Genomic DNA, 23,179 nt, shown 5'->3' on the forward strand with positions numbered 1-23,179 from the left:
ATATTTCAGCACATTTTACAGTAATTAACAAGAAAGATGGACACAGTGTGACTTAAAGGGACACTCCAGGCACCCAGACCACTTCTGCTCATTGGAGTGGTCTGGGTGCCAACTGCCAACTCCCACTACCCTTAACCCTGCAAGTGTAATATTTTTCATAAACTGCAATATTTGCATTGCAGGGTTAACTCCACCTCTAGTGGCTGTCTATTAGACAGCCACTAGAGGTCACTTCCTGGGTTCTAGCACAGGTTTCCTGTGCTAGAGCGTCGCTGGACGTCCTCACGCTGTGTGAGGACCTCCAGCGTCGCTCAAAACCCCATAGGAACGCATTGAATTGATTTTTCAATGCTTTCCTATGGGGAGACGTAATGTGCATGCGCGGCATTTCCGCGCATGCGCATTAGGTCTCCTCTGGCCGGTGAGCGAGATTAGTCTCGCCCACCGGCCGACGTAATCACTAGGAGGAGCGTTGCGGAGGCGGAGACAGTGGCGAGGGACATCGCCGCTGTCCCAGGTAAGTGACTGAAGGGGTTTTCACCCCTTCAGTAACCGGGGATTGGTGGGTGGGAGGGAGAGGGGCCCTCCAGTGCCAGAAAAACGGATCGTTTTTCTGGCACTGGAGTTTCCCTTTAAGAAGAAAAGCATTTTGGCTTTGGAGAAACATACCGTGAGCGTCAGATTAACCCCAATAGAGTAGAGGGTGCTAAAGAGGGAGCTATAACTATGCTTAACTGGGTAGAATGAGTTCTCTAAGTCTCCCAGCAGACACAGTGAGGAGAGGAAAGGTGAGTGGTCTTACGTCTTTCACTGTCTGATCTGGGATACTCCCTCATCCCACGCCAACTTGGGGCAAAGCAAGGTCCAGATGGACATCAAGATGGGCAGGCTCGAGACGTTCCAGCTCTGTAGAGGTTCACCATGCAATCCAGCATTAAGTCACCTCTGGTGATTCTCAGGTGCTTTAAAAGTCCCAGATTCGGCTCAGGGTGGTTTCCACCTGCGTGCCGCCTGCTGTCGGAGGGATGGGAGCCTCCGGCCTCGCCGCCATTTTAGTGCCTTCGCCCTTGTCGGGTCCACGGATGTCCGCTGCGGGGGCGCTATCGGCTGTGGAGGTGAGTGCAGCTGTGGCTGCATTTGGGTCGGTCTCATGCATCTTCTCCTCTAGCTTCTGCCAGAAATCAGAGATCAAGATTTTGTTGAGCCTGAAGAGCAGGTCAGTCTGTTCCTCGATGGAGTCAGGGTGCCGTGTGGTGTCTGCCATTCTTGAAGGGTCGCTTGCTGTCTCTGCGGCCTCAGTGGCTTCACCCTCTATTTCCATTAGGTCGTAGAAGCCTCCCAGGTGTGGACCGGGATCACTCATGCTGGTTTGGGGGGTAACTTGTACAGCAGGGAGAGTCACTGAGCAACTCTGGCATGGGGGATCGGCCGCCTCTCCAAACCGTCTCGCTTTAGGCTGCATGTTTCAGGGTTTGCCGCAAAGGAGTTTCTGTCGGGTCTCCAACCTCCACAGGTTACTGCAGCCTGGTCAAGAGGTATGTTAGTCGCTTGGTAAGTTTTAACTTGGATTTGACATGTCTCTTCACCATGGCAGTCAGATCCCGCCCCTCTCCCCAACACTATCTTGTTAGGAAAATTACACACACATCCTCACAGTCATAAATGCATACACATTCATATACATAGACATTTATATCAGCATATACAGTTGCAAGAAAAAGTATGTGAACCCTTTGGAATGATATGGATTTCTGCACAAATTGGTCATAAAATGTGATCTGTTCATCATCTAAGTCACAACAATAGACAATCACAGTCTGCTTAAACTAATAACACACAAAGAATGAAATGTTGCCATGTTTTTATTGAACACACCATGTAAACATTCACAGTGCAGGTGGAAAAAGTATGTGAAACCTTGGATTTAATAACTGGTTGAACCTCCTTTATTCCTGTAGTTGCAGATCAGACGTGCACAACGGTCAGGAGTAATTCTTGACCATTCCTCTTTACAGAACTGTTTCAGTTCAGCAATATTCTTGGGATGTCTGGTGTGTATCGCTTTCTTGAGGTCATGCCACAGCATCTCAATCGGGTTGAGGTCAGGACTCTGACTGGGCCACTTCAGAAGGCATATTTTCTTCTGTTTAAGCCATTCTGTTGTTGATTTACTTCTATGCTTTGGGTCATTGTCCTGTTGCAACACCCATCTTCTGTTGCGCTTCAGCTGGTAGACAGATGGCCTTAAGTTCTCCTGCAAAATGTCTTGATAAATTTGGGAATTAATTTTTCCTTCGATGATAGCAATCCGTCCAGGCCCTGATGCAGCAAAGCAGCCCCAAACCATTATGCCCCACTACCATACTTCACAGATGGGATGAGGTTTTGATGTCGGTGTGCTGTGCCTCTTTTCCGCCACACATAGTGTTGTGTGTTTCTTCCAAACAACTCAACTTTGGTTTCATCTGTCCACAGAATGTTTTGCCAGTACTGCTGATGAACATCCAGGTGCTCTTGTGCAAACTGTAAACGTGCAGCAATGTTTTGTTTGGACAGCAGTGGCTTCCTCTGTGGTATCCTCCCATGAAATCCATTCTTGTTTAGTGTGTTACGTATTGTAGATTTGCTAACAGGGATGTTAGCCTTTGCTAGTGACTTTTGTAAGTCTTTAGCTTACACTCTAGGATTCTTCTTCACCTCATTGAGCAGTCTACGCTGTGCTCTTGCAGTCATATTTACAGGACGGCCACTCCTAGGAAGAGTAGAAGCAGTGCTGAACTTTCTCCATTTATAGACAATTTGTCTTACCGTGGACTGATGATCAGCAAGGCTTTTGGAGATACTTTTATAACCCTTTCCAGCTTTTTGCAAGTCAATTATTCTTAATCGTAGGTCTTCTGAGAGCTCTTTTGTGTGAGGCATCATTCACATCAGGCAATGCTTCTTGTTAAAAGCAAACCCAGAACTGGTGTGTGTTTTTTTATAGAGCAGGTCAGCTGTAACCAACACCTCCAATCTCATCTCATTGATTGGACTCCAGTTGGCTGACATTTCACTCCAATTAGCTCTTGGAGATGTCATTAGTCTAGGGGTTCACATACTTTTTCCACCTGCACTGTGAATGTTTACATGGTGTGTTCAATAAAAACATGGCAACATTTCATTCTTTGTGTGTCATTAGTTTAAGCAGACTGTGATTGTCTATTGTTGTGACTTAGATGATGATCAGATCACATTTTATGACCAATTTGTGCAGAAATCCATATCATTTCAAAGGGTTCACATACTTTTTCTTGCAACTGTACATACATACATATTCACTGGTTTGTAAGCTTGTTCAAAAGGGCCCTCACCAACCTATTCTTCTTGTAACATTTTGTATTTGTTTCACTTATTGTTTAATTACCCCCTTTTAAATGTTGTAGAGCTCTGCGGAATAACTTGGTTATGTTAATGCCAACATAGACAGAAAAACACATTGATGTACATATGCAAAGACTCAAACTTGCAAATGTACACATGTACAGATACAGAGACTCATATACAAACATATTCATATACGCATACAGGCTTCACACACACAGACTGATATACATCAACCCTCATTCATATACATACACAAACTTTGCACACATATTGAGATTCACAACACATAGCTATGAAGAAAGGTTAACAAATTTAAACCTATTTAGTTTAGAAAAACGTCGCCTGAGAGGGGATATGATAACATTATACAAATATATTCGGGGCCAATACAAGCCATTGTGTGTAAATCTATTCACAAACCGGACTTTACATAGGACACGAGGTCATGCGTTTAGACTAGAAGAAAGAAGATTTTGTCTAAAGCAAAGGAAAGATTTTTTTACTGTAAGAACAATCAGGATGTGGAATTCTCTGCCTGAAGAAGTGGTTTTATCAGAGTCCATACAGATGTTCAAACAGCTACTAGATGCATACTTGCAAAAACAGAATATTCAAGGATATAATCTTTCAATGTAGGGTAGTAACTGCTTGATCCAAGGATAAATCTGACTGCCATTCTGGGGTCAAGAAGGAATTTTTTTCCTAGCTTGTTGCAAAATTGGAAGTGCTTCAAACTGTTTTTTTTTTTGCCTTCTTTTGGATCAACAGCAAAAAACATATGTGAGGAAGGCTGAACTTGATGGACGCAAGTCTCTTTTCAGCTATGTAACTATGTAACAATGTAACTATGTAATATAAATTTACACACACACAAACACAGGCTCGCACACACACACATTCATATACACAATAACCTTCATACACACACACACACAAACACACACACACACACACACACTTCATTTTCATTCTATTTCATTTTTGGGGAGATAGGGGATATTAACTTGCAGAAGTAATTATAATGTATTGTTGTGACGAAACCAATCTCGCCACATTGTATTGGAGGAGCCTGGTTGCCCGCCTGCTGCCTTTGGACTATGGGCCAGACTGTAAAAACGTATTTGCCCTGCAGAAAGGCTTCTTCGTGCCTTTTCTGCTGGGGTGTTCGGTAGATTGTATCTACCGAACAAACTACCGATTGCCAGGCCACCCGGGAGCTGGAGTGTGCCCTCAATTTACCTCCGTGAAGCTGCGGTTAACCGCAGCTTAATTGACTAATCCAGGGTGGTCTTTGTTCGTCGACCGAACACGTGGCGGCGGCCATTTTACAAGTACCGTACGGCCAGCGGTGTTCGGCACCTAACTTATGGAACTATAAACGGACACTTATTTGCACGAACACCGCTGAGCCGTCCGTCTCCTGGTTCCTGTTCGGGGGGGGGGATGTAGCCGAACAGCCGTTAATTCGGTATTCTTATGTGAACTGTGGTAACCCAGATAGCTTGCCATGGAGCCTATTCGTGTGATTAAAGACTTTGGCTCCATGGCGATTAAACTGTATTCGTGTAGTCTGGGTGCCATTCACCTAATAATGTGCACCCAGACCTGAGCTATCTGGGGATATGTAACATGTCCATATTTCATGTGTAACAAGTGACTGTATATATTTTAAAGTATATTCTGTATTTAGGTCCCCACATGTGTAATGGAGGTTTGTCTTTGTCCTAGGAGATAATTGGATTACCTCACCAATTATCTCCAGGAAACCAGGATGCATTGTGGGGATGTTTTTTCTCTGTTTGTCCTAAAATGCTAAGTGTCTGTCTGCTGTTTCAGTCTTCCATCTGGTCCCCTAGGGGAGTGTCCACCAGGTGGGAGACCTGCATAAATACAGGGGCAGGTAGCCCTCAATAAACAGACCACTGCTTGACCCTCAACACGGAGCCTTGTCTCGTTCTTGGGGGGATTCACTGTATGCTGTTGGAGATTGATTGCTAAGGAGTGTAAGCTGATGTCTGCTTTTCCTATTCATCTGCTAGCAGCTATTCGTGAGGTTCCAGCTGGAGTGCTACCTTATTCATCTATATCCAGTTCGTGAGTTTTGGTGCTTCTGCAGTAGCTGTGCCTTTCTGTAAAAAGGGGATTATCGCCTAAACGGATTTTTCCCCTTCTATGCTGAAACGGTCCGTAACAATTGTGTATTCTGCATTGAGTATTTGTGTTTAATCAGCAGTTTGACATTACCCTTTGTTCCATGGCCCCATGGATTTTGGGCCATGGGACAAAGCCTTTCTGTCACGTACTCATCCGCGTATAAAAATGTGGTTAATGACATTTACTGTCCACACAGTAAAAGTTGTGCCGAGCAGCAACCTAATCCACAGAAGCAGCAATTATGCAAATGAAACCTGGTAACTGACTTTGGGGTCAAAGGCTGGTTACAGCCTATCAAATCTAGAGGAGGGGTATTTAGGCCCAGTTCTCATCCTACTCAGTGCCCTGTCATAGTTCCCCTTGTGGTTGTCCGAGAGCGCGTTCCTAGTTTTCTACCTGTTTTTTGACTTTGGCTTTGTTTATTGACTTCTCTATATTCTGGTATCCTGAAACCCGGCTTTCCTCATTGCTGCATCCCTTTCTGTGTTCCCTGACCTCGGCTAGTATTTTTGACTATTCTATGTACGTTAAATCCGGCCATTCTAAGGACCGGTAATACGTTACTTATTTGTCATCCGTGCTATACAGTTCTACGTGCTGGATCAAACAGTAATTCTGACACTTCCAGAGCTTTGTATGTTTTTGATGCACTGAACCTTGGCTGCAAGTAATGTGCTACAAGCATACACACATGGGGCTGCATTTTTCAGTATAGAAATTGTTGACTTACATAAGAGCTTTTTTTCTTATATACATCAATGGAGGAATTGCTATACAGTAAGCAGCTTGTATGAGACAGCATATAGCTGTGAGTGTTGAACCCAGTGTACTCCCATGCTTGCAGAATTTATCAGTAGGTGTTCACTGGTGGACTAGGTTGTTCCACAGTGAAGGGTCAAACTATTAACAAAACAGGTCAAACTATATACAAAATGTTTGTCAATAAATACTGGGTCACTGTAGCCAAAGCCTCTAGTCATCATTTCCAAAAAAGAATTCTAATTAAAGATGTTATGTTGTCTACAGTGATTATTCTACATCCCTAAGGGCTTGAATCATGAGTGATGATATTCTTGGTAAAGTTTCATTATTATACAATAAATTACTACAATTAAAAGAGTTGTGAAAGGCAGGAGGAGCTGACTAGGTGTGCTAAGAGTGGCTGGTTAGGGATGAGTTAATTATATAATGTCTTCTTCAATAGCTAAACAAAAATTGTAGTCCAAGCACTTAAGGATCAATTCAGCATGTTTATTGGAGCAAAGTGAAACGTTTCAATCCCACAAGGCATCTTCCTCAAGCTAACACCACAGTGAAACAGTACAATTTATATAGGGTAAACAATTTGTGCATTTAATTGGTATGAATTAGCAATTACCATTACTTTTCCTGCCTTCTTGGCTGAGATTATCAGAATTGATGATCTCAGCCAATTCAATGCTTTACTATGGAAAAGTCATCACTTCTGATGATGTTGTAAAGCACTGCGGAATAAGTAGGTAATATATAAATGCAAACATACACAGAAACACACATTGATGTACACATACACAGACTCAAACTCACATTTGAATGCATATACACATACAGAGACACGTTTACAAACCAAATCATATATATACACACACACAGACTTATATACAGAAAACCACATTCATATATACACTCAGACTTGCCACACACAGATTCAGATTCATAGCACACTTGCATAAACACACACATACACACAAACACACATACACACACACACACACACACACTTTACTGAAATTACTAACAAAGCTGCACATTTAAAGTGCCAAAACCCAAAAAACAAACACCCAATAAAAGTGAACAAAAATTCAAAAAAGGTGGGAAAATTGAACTTTCCCACGCTGTGTAAAATGACACAGAGCACTGTGATTGGATGGATTTCAAGCCATCCAATCACAGTGCTCTGTGTCATTTTACACAGCGTGGGAAAGTTCTTTGGAATTTTCCCACACTGTGTAAAATGGCAAAGAGCACTCTGATTGGCTTAAACCAGCCAATCAGAGTGTTCTTAGCCTAATTGCAGGGCGTGGCAAGGCTTCATAAGCCTTCCCCCGCCCTGCAGAGCTCAGTCTGCGCGGAGCCCTCCATGGGTGAACATGGATTTATTTATTTTTGCGCTCTTTTTTTTTTTTTTTTTTTTTTAATTGTGTCGGTTATTACCGTATATACTCGAGTATAAGCCGAGTTTTTCCGCACATTTTTTGTGCTGAAAAACCCCAACTCGGCTTATACTCGAGTCATAGTCTGTAATATGGCAATTTGCATTGCCATAATACAGACTGGGGGCTGTGGGGGCTGCAGAGAGATGTTACTTACCTTTCCTGCAGCTCCTGTCAGCTCTCTCCTCCTCCGCCGGTCCGTTCAGCTCTTCTGTCAGCTCACAGTGTAAATCTCGCGAGAGCCGCGGCTCTCGCGAGATTTACACTGGGAGCTGACCGAGGTGCTGAACGGACCGGCGGAGGAGGAGAGAGCTGACAGGAGCTGCAGGAAAGGTAAGTAACATCTCTCTGCAGCCCCCACAGCCCCCTCCTACACAGTGCCCATCCACTGGACCACCAGGGAAGGAGAGCCCCCCTCCCTGGCCAGCTAGCAAGCAGGGAGGGGGGACAAAAATATATATATATATATATATATATATATTAATAATAATAAAAAAATAAAAATAAAAAAATAATAAAATAAAAATAATAAAATAAAAAATAATAAAATAAAATGTAATGAAACAAAAAATAAATATTAAAATAATAATTAAAAAATAAAAAATGCCCACCCCCCAACCAAGGCTCTGCATCACACTCTGCATTACACACACACATACACACACTGCATTCATACACACACACACACTGCACTCATACACACACACACACACTGCATTCATACACACACAGCACTCATACACACAGCATTCTCATACACACACACACAGCATTCATACACACACACATCATTCACACACACACTGCACTCATACACACACACTGCACTCATACACACACACTGCACTCATACACAGCATTCTCATACACACACACTGCATTCATATACACATACTGCATTCATATACACACTGCACTCATATACACACTGCACTCATATACACACTACACTCATATACACACTGCATTCTCATACACACACACTGCATTCATTATATACACACACTGTAAATAAATATTCAATTAATATAATTTTTTAAGGATCTAATTTTATTTAGAAATTTACCAGCAGCTGCTGCATTTCCCACCCTAGTCTTATACTCGAGTCAATAAGTTTTCCCAGTTTTTTGGGGTAAAATTAGGGGCCTCGGCTTATATTCGGGTCGGCTTATACTCGAGTATATACGGTATGTTTTTTTATTTGGCCTTTTTGGAGGCTGAAGAAAGAAGATTTTAGAAGAAAGAAAACATCGAAAGGTAAGTTGTTTTTATCTCATTTTTTTACAGGTTTTTAGTTAAAGGTCCCCCCTCATTATTTTTAGGGTGAGGGGGGTAGGAAGGGAGATCATTTTTTTTTTGGGGGGGGAGGGGTGACTAGGGTCCCCCCCTTTGTTTTTAGGGCCCCCACCCACCGCTCAGGGGTGGGGGCCGGGGGGGGACAATAGGTCCCCCCCTATTGTTATTTTTAGGGCCCCCACCCGCCGCTCAGGGGTGGGGGCCGGGGGGGACAGTAGGTCCCCCCCTTATTTTTAATGGTGGAATGAGTTTAGTTGTAGAAGAGACACTAAAGGGGCATGACACTCCACCAAATGTCCCTTGATCTTTTTTCCAAGAGATCCTCATGTAGGAGTCGCCCTCTGGGTGGTAGGAGACACAATGATTCTTTGTAGAGCAGGACCTTTAATATATTTGAAAAAGACCACATCCTCAACCATTCTGCACATCAAAAACTTGCTCACATCAAAGCCCTGGTCAGGTATGGTATTACTTGACATGCAATATATGCACATGCAAGCACACATGGGTTTGTTCCGTAAACAGTTCATTTGCAATTGAAAACCAAGGCCATTATTTAATGTTTTTGGATACATTTTTTTAATTATTTAATATTTAAGGATAAACTTGTTAAGTGTTTTATTGTTTTGAAAAATGTTGCTATAGTCACAGTTTTAATAATATAGTCTACACTTTGCAAAATATTTCAATTCAATGCAGTCAGTTGCAAAGAAACTACATTTGTTCGGCAATAAAAATTGGAGTAAAGACAAGGTATTGAATTTATTAAAACGCTTAGGCCAAAATAACTGAGAGGGAACATTTTGGCAAATTTGTAAATTTTTTCCTGTTTGGTTCATTTGGTTTACAATAGGTAATTGCTTTCCACAATTCCCAATTCATTGAATTACTGTGAATTACTCCACTACTATTAATGGAGATTTGTGCAGGCTTAGCTCATTGTCTCAGAGTGATCAGCTGACACTTTCAGCCAATAAGCAAACCACGCACTGTTAGGGAGAAGCATCTGGTGGTCACCATGGTTGGGGTAAAACCATTCTAAAGTGGGTTATGGTGATTGGATTTTTCCTAAGATTTAGATTTTTAGAAGTTTTATTTTTCCACCAATTGGACGCAGCACTGAATAGGTTAAAATATACTTGTACTTGTTGACCTTTGTGTGCACGCATACCTTTGAACTTAATGCCTGAGTTATTGGATTAAAAATTTATTTGGCTGTAGATTTGTAGTAAAATGTATTAAACAATAGGACAATAAGGCAATATGGAAATAATTTGCAAGTTTTACCAATGGTTCCACAGTCTGTGCGAAAAGTAATTATTTCTCAAATCATAAAGTCTGTTAGAATTTACACGACCACAGAGTTCTCTTGTTATTGCAGGTTTCATAAAAAATTGCTTCCAACAAAATGAGCCCTCTAATGCAGGGGTAGGCAACCCCAGATGCTGTGGACTACACTTACCATAATGTTCTTACAGGCATAATGCTGGCAAATCATTAGGAGAGATGTAGTCCACAACATCTGGAGTGGTGAAGGTTGCCAGCTCCCGCTTAGGTATACTTTTTTGACTTTGCTTATTTGTTAATTGTTATTTTCTTTATTTGCAGAGCTAGAGAGAGATATACTTCTTGACTTTCTGCTGTGACTTGAAAATCAAGGGGATGTAGAAAAATCATCCAGGCACTTCAAGATGTTCCACAAAAGTAGGCAATCTTGTTGGACTCAAGCACCAAAGAACAACGTTTCAACCCGTATAGGCCTTTGCATTTCCATCACCTATACTTGAAAATCAAGAGGCACACATTTGATAGCTGGATAATATTTGGGGATGGTAGAGAGTGCTTGAAAATTATGTGCTGCATTCTGCAGGCCCCTAAAGGTTAGGTTGGATTTCAGTCTTTCCCTAATGTTGAATTGATAAAGAAGGCCCCAAAAGACTTACCGTATATACTCGAGTATAAGCCGAGTTTTTCAGCCCATTTTTTGGACTGAAAAACCCCAACTCGGCTTATACTCGAGTCAAGGTCTGTATTATGGCAATTTGCATTGCCATAATACAGACCGGGGGAGAGGGGGGCTGGCAGAGCTGTACTCACCTGTTCTGCAGCTCCTGTCAGCTCTCTCCTCCTCCGCGCCGTCCGTTCAGCACCTCGGTCAGCTCCCAGTGTAAGTCTCGCGAGAGCCGCGGCTCTCGCGAGACTTACAGTGTGAGCTGATAGAAGGAGCTGCACGGACGGCGCAGAGGAGGAGAGAGCTGACAGGAGCTGCAGAACAGGTAAGTACAGCTCTGCCAGCCCCCCTCTCCCCCCCACTGAACTGCCACTGGACCACCAGGGAAGGAGAGCCCCCCTCCCTGCCATGTATCAAGCAGGGAGGGGGGACGAAAAATAAATAAAATAAGAAATAATAATAATAAAAAAAAATAATAATAATAAAAAAAAAAAAAAGGGGGTATAAGGACCACTGTGGGAGGGGGGGGGGTATAAGGACCACTATGGGAGGGAGGGGGTGGGATAAGGACCACTATGGGAGGGAGGGGGGGTATAAGGACCGCTATGGGAGGGAGGGGGGATAAGGACCACTATTGGAGGGAGGGGGTGGGATAAGGACCACTATGGGAGGGAGGGGGGGGATAAGGACCACTATGGGAGGGAGGGGGGATAAGGACCACTATGGGAGGGAGGGGGGGGATAAGGACCACTATGGGAGGGAAGGGGGGGATAAGGACCACTATGGGAGGGAGGGGGGGATAAGGACCACTATACCACTATGGAAGGGAGGGGGGGATAAGGACCACTATCGGAGGGAGGGGGGTGGGATAAGGACCACTATGGGAGGGAGGGGGGAGAAAAGGAACACTATGGGAGGGAGCGGGGGATAAGGACCACTATGGGAGGAAGTGAGGGGGGGATAAGGACCACTATGGGAGGGAGGGGGATAAGGACCACTATGGGAGGGAGGGGGATAAGGACCACTATGGGAGGGAGGGGGGGGATAAGGACCACTAGGGGAGGGAGGGGGGGATAAGGACCACTAGGGGAGGGGAGGGGGAAGTAAGGACCACTAGGGGAGGGGAGGGGGAAGTAAGGACCACTAGGGGAGGGGTGAGTCAGGACCACTGGGGGAGGGGGGTGAAGGAACACGGGGGTGGGGAGGTAAGGACCACTGAGGGAGGAGGAGGGGAGGTCAGGACATATGGGGGGGCAAATATCCTTGCACCGGCCCTGCACACACTGCATTCATACACTGCATTCATACACTACATTCATACACACACTGCATTCATACACACACTGCATTCATACACACACTGCACTCATACACACACACTGCACTCACACACACTGCATTCATACACACACACACTGCATTCATACACACACACACTGCACTCATACACACGCTGCACTCATACACACGCTGCACTCATACACACACACGCTGCACTCATACACACACTGCACTCATACACACACGCTGCACTCATACACACACACGCTGCACTCATACGCACACACTGCATTCATTATACACACACTGTAAATAAATATTCAATTAATATATTTTTTTTAGGATCTAATTTTATTTAGAAATTTACCAGTAGCTGCTGCATTTCCCACCCTAGTCTTATACTCGAGTCAATAAGTTTTCCCAGTTTTTTGGGGAAAAATTAGGGGCCTCGGCTTATATTCGGGTCGGCTTATACTCGAGTATATACGGTACTTCCTTAAATCATCACATATTGACAAGAGAATTACAAAATGTAGGGTATTTTGGATCTAAAGTTGCATTTCTATTGTAAGTTGGTCACATTTCACTCTTTAGTAAATAACCCTCTAAGATATCAGTGTAATATTTAAGAGCTTATCGGACCGATTGCTTAAAAAATAAATGATTTGGTCAGCTGAAGTCATGAAAACATTGTAATATATAATCATGTTGACATTGACTTATACTGACTCATGATAAGTCACATGTCAGTTAGTCAACAGGATCCACTAACTGATAATGTTAATTAACAAAGTATATAACAGCTTGCTGGAGACATTATCATTATAGATCACGACAGGCATTCAGAATGGACCCCAGCTCTCACAAACGCTATCATCTACATGAATGGGAACCAACAGACATGTTTAATACATATTATTCTGGAACAAGTGAAAAATATATCACTAAAGAGTCTGTGAGATTTATAGTTGAACAGCTTTATAAAGTGGCAGGGCAAGGTATGCAATGTTTAATACATTAATACATTTAAAAAAAACACTACACATTCTCATTGGTATTATATATATATATATATATATATATATATATATATATATTTACATTTTTAATTTTTTGCAGTGCACAGAGTAACATACAGGCATTTCAGGACATCATAGTAAAACAATGAGTTAAAAAGAAAAGAGTACCTTAGTACACCACAGGTAATACACGTTTTGTGTACTGGTATAAGGCACAGCCTGTCAGCGAGTAGCAGGGTGAACATTAACGTAATTAGCAACAATAGGTCTGTGGTAGAAATCCTAAGAGTAAATAAAGGAATAAAACCTACAGCTTGTCTATAAGTGTAAGCTTCCAGGAGGCCCCCCAATCAGGTATTATGTGAAACAAGTTTGTAGTTGTATAATGCTTCTAAAATAAATGTTTTCTTAGGATTTTGTTTTAAATTTTGTAAAATAAGTTATGTCTTAATTCATCAAAAAATGATCAACCATAGGAAAGCCTTGATGGGTAGCTTGGAAGTAGAGTTGTAAAAATTAAGAATTTTTTTTCGAAAATGATATAAAATATTTAATAGTAATCGTTTTTGATATCCAAAATGTATTCAAAAAGTTAACCTCTTCCAATTAAATCCAAGTGAAAACCAGATTATAAACAACGGAAACCTTTCTTTTGCTTTGTTTGTTTATTTATTTTTTTTAATCTTGGGTATTTTTCTACGCAGGTCAAATTCAAGGAGACTATTTGATTGATATTTCTGCTGGCTGTCATATTCACCATCTATTGCCCATTTTTGAGATTTTTAGAGAAATTATTATTTTAGAATTTAGTGATCTCTGTGTGAAGGAACTAGTGAAATGGAAGCATAAGGAGTCAGAAAGCTATGACTGGACTCATGCCGTATCGATTATGGCAGAATTGCAAGGTACAAGGTAAGGATCTAGCTAGCAGCCATGTTTTTGATGATTGAATAAAATAAATGTCCATTAACTTTTCTGAAACATATTTTAACAAGTTATTTAGAGAAGTAATAGAGAACTGGAAAGCAAATATATATGCATGTAGTCAATCAGGGACAGAATTGTGTTATTTTTGACTATTAATTTATTGTTTATATTCTCTGTTACATAGACATTCACATGTCTCAAAAGAATGGATGAGTCTCTCTATACAGATATTGGTTCTTAAAGACTCATTAGTGAAATGTAATACAGGTAGTCCTCACTTTGCAACTTACCTGCAAAACAACGGCTCAGAGTTACGGCCAGCTCTGAAGCGCTGAGATTAGACCTTAAGTTAGAGGGATTCCTTGCTCTGGTGAGCTAGTCTATGTTCTGGGAATTTTCCACAAACATAGATTTGATGGATTTCCTGCACTAGTGAGATAGTCTATGTTCAGGGAATTCCCTTCGACATTGACCTTCCCTCTAGCGCATGCTCTCTAGCACATCCTCACTTACTGACCAATTAATTTTACGACTGAGTCGTAAGAGCGGAACCTGATCGGTAAGTGAGGATCATCTGTAATACAAAAAACAGTCTGCCACTTTCCCAATGTAGAGTGCTGTTATTTTGTTATGATAACATGTTATCATCAATGTACAAACAGATGAATAAATAAATTATCTTTTGGATACAAAGCCCTACTATAAATTATCAGTAAAATTGTGTCTGAACTTTGTGATCCTATTGAAGAACCATGCGGGGAGACGCACAATGTGTCTTGCTTTTTTTATATACTATGTTCATTGAGTATGCTTATTTTTACATACTCATATTTGCCTAATTATTATGTTTAATTTTTGTAATATCAAATAAGGAGGTAGATTTGGGGGAAATCCTGCTACCGGTCTCTTCAATAGTAGTACAATGCACAGACATTATTTTTCGTCATATATCATGCACCTTTTTAATGTTAGGTGGCTTTGCTCTACCCAACATAGACCAAAAGTTCAGCTTGTTTAGGAAGTGTCTGCCACAGAGACATTGTTGGGTATCTAGGTTCCAATGACACCAGAAGCTTGAGCCCAAATGAAACCTTGACGACACCTCCCCACAATATGTGTATCACAGAGATCCAAAGCAATATTTATGTTTGCAGAATAAGGATGTGAAGTGAAAAAAGTGCAAAATAAAATATATTTAAAAAAAAATAATGAAAATAACAATAACCCCCCACCCGCCTTTTTCAGTGTTATAGGAATCTTTCACAGGTGGTATAAATTAGTATTAAATTAATCAAGACACCACAAATCAAATTTCATATGTAGGCCATAGGATTAGTCAGTTTTTAATTTATTCATCCAAAAAGCTTCTCTACAAGTCAGTTTTTAATCCTATTTCTCTTTCTTCAGTCTACCTGTTATAAAACAGTGACAAAAATATAAAGCTTTCTAAACTAAAATGTGTAGAGAATGTTCATGATACTCAATGTAATCACTACAATTAAGAGATAATAGACCCCCTTCCAAACCAATAATATGCCATCTATTTATCACTACCATAGTACCAAACTCTGCATTACCCGAGATATATTTAAATTCCCAGTCCCTCATGTAAATATTTGCATATTTGTGCATCTTACCCCTTATTCACACAAACACACACACATATATATATATATATATATATATATCGCATTAATGCATTACTTGCACCCAGGTGTTACTCCAGGTCCTCAACACATAGGGAGAAATATTTTTACCTAAATATATACATAGACTTGTGTGGAATAGTGTTTACATATACTGTAACTGTTTTCTCTACTGCTTGTGGTGCTTAGACTAAAACATTTAAATATTCCCATCCGAAAATAAACATTAGAAGCTCTTACCACTTGCAATAGATTTGTTTTATTTTTTTATTTTTTTAACGAAAAACTGATGGTTCTTAGGCCAAATTGCTCCTATGGACAAGCCTTCCATGCCAATCACAGTCATGATTCATATAATATTCTGCGAAGAAACATTCTGATTTATTATGAAGACATGCCAAACAGAAAATAGTGGGTGAAATTACCCAGACCTTGTAGTAGCTTGTAACCGCAGGTGGTTCCCTTATTTACCACTATAACGTCTTAAAGCATAGAACTTAGCAGGGCTAACTATACAGATATCTTAATTTTGTATAGTTAGTGTAAGAGATCCTCTATTTAAAATATATACATAATTGAGAATGCAATATAAAATAAGGATTGTCTTGGAAGCAATAGGTTTTGTCTTTTAGATATTTATTATATAAAAATATAAATATGGACATATAAAATCCATTATAGCAGAGTTTAAGATTAAACTAAATGCTTGCAAACATCATTAATAGGTTAACATACCCTTCTGAACATGTCATCATGTCAGCCTCTCTGTCATTTTAAGATGGAGCAGCGTCTGTCTCCAAGTTTCTCCTCTGTGTCCTAACATTTTAAAAGTACACCTATTTATACCTTAGGTGTCTCCATTTTAGGGTCACCATAGTTCATATATGAAAAAGTAACTTGTTCACTTTATTCAATTTAGGACCTCCCTTAACTTGGCAAAGATACAAGCCCATAACTAGAACGTAAGTGCACACGTCACGAGAAATTCCCGGATTTGGGGAAGTTCCATTAAATTGAGACAATATTGTATTTTTTTTCTATGATATCTGTTAGTAAGGATTGTTATTGTTGCAATATCAAAAACATGCTGTTGCAATATCATCTAGCAACTAATGTAAACGGTTGCTTGATAGCCCTTAAAAATTTGGTTGCAGTTCAGACCCAGGGGTAGTACTCTGAGCCCCCTTTCAGAGCTGTAGGGCACCACCACCTAAGCAGTGTTTTCAGACTACTGGTTTTGAACAGAATTACAACATAAAAACTGTCTAGGAAATTCTAGAGACTTGCGCTCCCATTTTGCTTGCATTTTAGTTCCTTTATTATGAAGACATGCTTTACCAGAAGAAAGACAGCATAATTTAGGTGTATCAATCATAAACATTAAAGGGACACTCCAGGAACCTAGACCACTTCTGCCCATTGGAGTGGTCTGGGTGCCAACTCCCACTACCCTCAACCCTGCAAGTGTAATTATTGCAGTTTTTTTATAAACTGCAATAATGACCTTGCAGGGTTAACTCCACCTCTAGTGGCTGTCTACTAGACAGCCACTAGAGGGCACCTCCTTCTCAATAGCACAGAAAACTGTGCTAGAGCATCGCTGGATGTCCTCACTGTCACGGTAGTTTACCCCAGCTCACAGTATTTAATCCAACAGATGGTAATAAAGAGAGAGATACGTCTACCGGACCTTAGAATGGCCGGACTCGACATAGAGGAGAGAAATACAGAGTCAGGAATGATCCGAGGTCAAGGGCACAGAGAGACAGCGAAAGCAAAAACTTAGCCAAGGTCTGGTACACAGAAATCAGTAAGCCGGCAAACAGGACAATACAGGGATAAGGAGATAAACGGAGTCAGAAACAAAGTCAAGGTCAAGAACGAAGAATCACAACTGAACACAACAAGCGCTAAAGGGAACTAAAACAGAAACCACGATAGGGCAGGGAGTAAAGGGAGAGGTAAGTTTAAATACTTTCAACTTATTCTTGATTGGCCCCTGTCATATCCACGCCCCCAAAATGTGAGAGTATGGGGAGTGTGGGATGACAGGGGCCAATGGGAGACCGTTTTTATTTTCGGCTACCACTTCCCCTTTAAGCGTGTGCTTGTGACGCGCGGCGCGCTCTCAGAGCTAGGCGGGACATGTGACCACATTCCGCGGTCAGCGCCCGCCATCATCGGTGCTCTGAGCACGCCGGGAACAGAGGACCTCGGCCGGCCCCCGGACAAGGTAAGTACCGCAACACTCACGCTGTGTGAGGACCTCCTACGTTGCTCAATTCCCTATAGGAAACCATTGAAAAGCATTTTCAATGCTTTCCTATGGGGATCTCTAATGCGCATGCGTGGCATTGCCGCGCATGCGCATTGGGTCTCCCCGGCCAGTGGGCGGGATCAGTCTCGCCCACCAGCCAACGTAATGCAGAGGAGGAGCGGCGGCGGAGGAAGAAGCAGCGATGCCTCTTGTAAGTGACTTAAGGGGTTTTCACCCCTTCTGCAACCGGGGATTTGGAGGTGGGAGGGAGAGGGGACCTGCAGTGCCAGGAAAATTGATTGTTTTCATGGCACTGGAGTTTCCCTTTAACAAGGCCACATGGCTATGTGGGTGGTAATGTGACCTCATATGATGTACCTTTTTACAACATAATATAACGTAGCAACACAACTTCACAGCATGCATTGTTATAGTCATTGTGTTATACATGGAATTTCTGGAAATCTATTTAACTATTGGCAAATAAATACTAGATTTGTGAAAAAATTCAATACATTAATTAGTCTGAAAAAAACCCCTTTGATGCGTATTCAAACTAAACGATTTGTTCTGAAAATAAATGGAAATTCCAACTCTGAAATACAACACTAACAGAAACAGCTCATCTGCTTAAAACAAATTGAGGGGTTTTGATAAGAATAAATCACTTAATTCTCAGATTACTCATAATGTTTATTGATAAACCGAACATTTGCACAAGTCTAATAGATATGGTGAAGAATTTGACAAGAATTATTTCCAACTAAGTAAAAACAAAACAGAACCAATCCTTCTAAAGACATGCTACAGATCATGTGTTATATTTGTCTCCATTGTATGTATGAGTTAAAGTTTTAGGCATTTGGTTATATTTTTCAGCTTCAAGGGCGATGAAATGGAAAATGCTTTAAGAAGAAATATCTCACACATTTTAAAATGTGATTTCACCAAGGAAAACATTACAGATCCAGTCGTTCTACCAAAAGCAGACTGCGTGCTCAGTTTGTTCGTTTTCCATCTGGTTTGTGAAGATCAAGACGAATACTGCCGGAACCTGAAAAAAGTGTCATGCTTGCTAAAACTGGGTGGGCATCTACTGCTGTTTGGATTATTTAATGCAAAATATTACACTGTAGGTGGGAGCAAATATCACATATTAACAACTGATAAAACGTCTGTAGAGGAGGCTCTGAGAGATGCAGGATTTGTTATCGAACATCTGGAAGTGATAGAAAGCAAAATGTGCAATGATACAACATATCTGGAACATATGTGTTTTATTAAGGCCTTGAAAGAAAGCAATGTCGTTGTTTAAAATGGGACTTCACCTAATATAACATCTTCAAGGGAATGCATACTTTAAATGGTTTCTCTCTTTTCAAAAATAATTATTTAAATTATACCCTAATGAAAATGATATCAACAAAATAAATAAATAAATCATTACAGCTATGAGTCCCTTTCTGAGCTGAGGATTGGTTCAGTGTAATTTCTGCACTCAAAACGTTTGAAATTATGATGTTAAGATTGGTCCTTTAAAATTGTTAGAGCTAAATATGGCATGAAAACCAAACCTTAAAAATTAAAAATTCTGGCAAATTTTACCCAATTAAATTTTTGTTGGGACAGATTATTTCTAGTATGTAGTCATCTGACACGAGGACAGACAGAAAAGTGATAGATTCATTATGTAGTACACCAATTTTTACATTGAAGTCCGCACACAGTAGTGGCTCCAAAACAATGCCAAAACAATGCCAAAGGTAGGTAATGAAAAAGTGCACAATATATTAAAAATAGAAAGAGGATTTTTTTTTTTTAAATGGCAGCATCTAATAGCCCACCTAATAAAATACCTCCAATATATGCACCAAACGCCAGTGTACAACGTATATGCATATTCAAATAGATGGTAGGGGGGAAGCCGGGAGATAAAAATGGCAGCTGGAGATAACAAAATCTACTAGGAGGAGGGGGATAGAGACACTGGAGAGGGTCCCAACAAACATATTTCATGCCTGTCTTGGCACTTTCTCAGCATACTTCATTCTCACAGCTGTGGATTTAAAAAAAAAATCTTTAACATTTATGTTTTTGGAACATTTCTTTAGATTTTAAGCTTTTGGGCAGGACTGTCAAAATCTACCATGTTGCTTGTGGACTATAAACAAAAATACGACCCCAAAGTATTCGGTGGAGGGTGGTGAAACACAAAGTTATATACAAAAGAGATACAACCTGAGAAACAGGATGAAATAGTGGTGGGAATCTAGGAATAAAAAGCTACATAGGGGGAAATATATTGATATAGCTCCCGGAGGTGGTAAACTTACAAGAATGTAAATGGTATGCGCTTATCTCCCCTCAGGGGTATCTGAAGGTGGTGGAATATCTTCCCAGCAAGATGAATCCTCAAAGGACTAAAAAAAGTACTGTGTCCACATAGATGGTGTAATGTAAATTTGGTGTACAGAAACTGTGGTGTTTTTAGATACTTGTTGATCCAGCACACAGAATTGTGTCACACCTAGGACTAAAGGTAACGTCTTACCGGGCATTAGAATGGCCGGACTTAACGTACCAGAGAATAGTGATTATACCTGCCGAGGTCAGGGACACAGAAGGAGACACAACGATAAGGGAAAGCCGAAAGTCAAGGATACCAGAATACAGGGAAGTCAAAACAAAGCCAAAGACAATAACCATAAATTAATGCTCAGGAACACTCTCTCGGATAACCTACAAAGGGAAACCATGACAAAGCAATGAGGAGAAGTAAAAATGCATTTAAATAAGCCTCTTACAGATCTGATTGGCCGAAATCGCCCTTTGACCCCAGAACGTGCGTGCGCGTCTCCTTTGTGACGTCACACGCACGTTGACGTCATAACCATGGGCGGACAAGGGTTTATAAAATGGTCTGGATCCGCAGTGGCCGGTGTCCACTAACATGTTGCAGGAGATATTCTGGCGCATGGCCGCTGAGTGGCACTTGCGTTATTGTCAGGAAGGCAATTACTGCAGATAACGCAAGTTGAGGATGAATATGTTACAGGTGTATAACCAAAGTTCCTGAGTAATGTATGAAAAAAGGATGTCTCCAGTTTTACAGGCCCAAATTAGGAGTGCTAAATAAGCAAACAATTATATGAGGAAATATTATAAAGGTGTCCAAGAGAGATTATATATGTACATAAAAAATAAATATGGAAAATGTATAGAAAAAATAAAAAAGTTTAAAATATGTAAAAAAAAAAGCTATACTAAAGAATTGAAAATAATGTAAAGTGTATGAAATGAATGCAGCTGTTGCCTGTATTATCACCAGCATGCTATTCACTCCAATATGTACATAAAATACAATATAAGATAATAGTCCAATGTGGTCTAAAAAACAAAAAACACATTTAACATTCATGACAATAAACAGTGAATGAACAGTATATAGTCATTTTGGGGAAGGGAAGAAAAAAGGACAAGACAAAAGGGGCAGTAGAAAAGTGAATAAGATTAAATAAAACCTGCTAGATCAATGTCTTGATTTAAACCAGTTTTTAGAGTTCTTAGATTATATATCCACTGGGCTTCCTTTTTAACTAATTCTTTCATTTTATTCCCTCCTCTCCAATGCGTGTCAATTTTATCTATGCCTATGGCAATAAAAGTGGACCAATCAAACAGAGTACACATGCTACAGTGTTTCAGTACGCTGTAATCTAGGTTTTTATTCTTTATATTATTAAAGTGTTCCCGGAATCTGATATGAAGTTTTCGGTTGGTTCTGCCCACGTATTGGGCCCCACAACCACACAGTAACAAATAAATGATATATGTAGATGAGCAATGTATAAATGTTTTAATTGAATATGATTTATTAATATATGTGCCAGTAAAACTAGTGATCTTATTCTTTTGATGGATGCAGATTGAACATGTTCCATATTTATGGAATCCATGGGATTTAGAAGATTTCATTAAGTAAGAGACTAGGGGCAAGTTGGCTTTTTAAATTATCTGCTTTTCTGTAAATAACCACAGGTTTATCCGGGATAACTTTTCCTAAAATATCATCTTTTTTTAGCATCGCCAAGTGTTTATTCAGAATTTTTTAGATCCTTTGGCATGTGTATTATATTTAGTGGTGAATCAAAACTAAAAGTTATTATTTTTCTTGGTATTCTTATTAGTGTTATCACGCAGAAATTCAGATCGATTTCTGCCTTTGATTTTTTGTTCATCTTGTTTAATAACATATTTGTTATATCCCTTTTCCAGATATCTATATTTTATGATTTGAGATTGTTCTTCAAAGATCTGAATATCAGAACAGTTTCTCCTCATTCGAGTCATTTGACCCTTAGAGATGTTACTTAGCCACAAAGGGTGGTGGAGATTATTTTTTATGGCCGTATTTGTGGCGAACAGAAACTCGCCATGGGCTTTTGGAGGGACCTGCTTGCCAGCCTTCTACCAAAAGACTATGGGCCAGGTCAGCGACTGTAAAGACCCATATTTTATTCCCCCTGGTACCCCTGGTTCGGCACTTTCCATAGAACCGAACACTAGCTCACTGGCGGCCGTTTGCATGGACCAAAACCATGAATAGACATCAGGGGGACTTAGCCATGAATGCCTTGGAACTATTTTCGGCATGAAAATTTGCAGTTCCTGGTTGATCCCCCAGCAGCACTTAGCCCCAATTCTATGGAACTGTTTTTGGCAGGAAGACTTTGCGGCTCCCGGTCAGTCCACAGCGGCACTTAGCCGCGATTCCATGGAACTGTTTTGGGCATTGGACCATGCGTGCGCTCGGCCAAAACTATAACTCCCAGGAAATTCCTGAACCCCTGAACCGATCTGGGTTATTTTTGGATATGTTGTTTGCCCAGATTGGGGCTATCAGGGGATGTAACTTTTGTGGGGGGTTTATGTGTTTTAAAGGTATTTTGGGGGTTTTATAAAAAATTGTGTTTTTGTGTCTGGAGATAATGGAGTTAAAACAGTACTTTACTCAATTATCTCCCAGGTAGGAGGAGTAATTGACCTAGTTTGTATGGGAGTGTCCTGGATCTGAGAGCCAATGTGATTGT

The 23,179-nt window shown here is 40.6% G+C and overlaps 1 protein-coding gene across 1 annotated transcript; it reads left to right on the forward strand.

Annotated features, from left to right (window-relative positions):
- Positions 1-13,087: 13,087 nt before the first annotated feature.
- Positions 13,088-19,404, forward strand: LOC134576998 (nicotinamide N-methyltransferase-like). The gene is made up of 3 exons (XM_063435646.1): positions 13,088-13,238; positions 13,964-14,171; positions 18,969-19,404. Exons 1-3 carry the CDS (start codon positions 13,088-13,090, stop codon positions 19,402-19,404), a joined length of 795 nt encoding a protein of 264 aa, XP_063291716.1.
- Positions 19,405-23,179: the final 3,775 nt, after the last annotated feature.

Source organism: Pelobates fuscus, chromosome 11 (genome assembly GCF_036172605.1).
Source record: "Pelobates fuscus isolate aPelFus1 chromosome 11, aPelFus1.pri, whole genome shotgun sequence".
NCBI classification, from domain to species: domain Eukaryota; kingdom Metazoa; phylum Chordata; class Amphibia; order Anura; family Pelobatidae; genus Pelobates; species Pelobates fuscus.

Bases quoted from the DNA above. Each gene is read 5' to 3' on its own strand.
- LOC134576998 (XM_063435646.1), top strand. From the start codon at position 13,088: ATGGACCCCAGCTCTCACAAACGCTATCATCTACATGAATGGGAACCA. The intron at 13,239-13,963 runs GTATGCAATGTT...TTTTCTACGCAG, and splicing joins TTATAAAGTGGCAGGGCAAG to GTCAAATTCAAGGAGACTAT. The intron at 14,172-18,968 runs GTAAGGATCTAG...TATATTTTTCAG, and splicing joins GCAGAATTGCAAGGTACAAG to CTTCAAGGGCGATGAAATGG.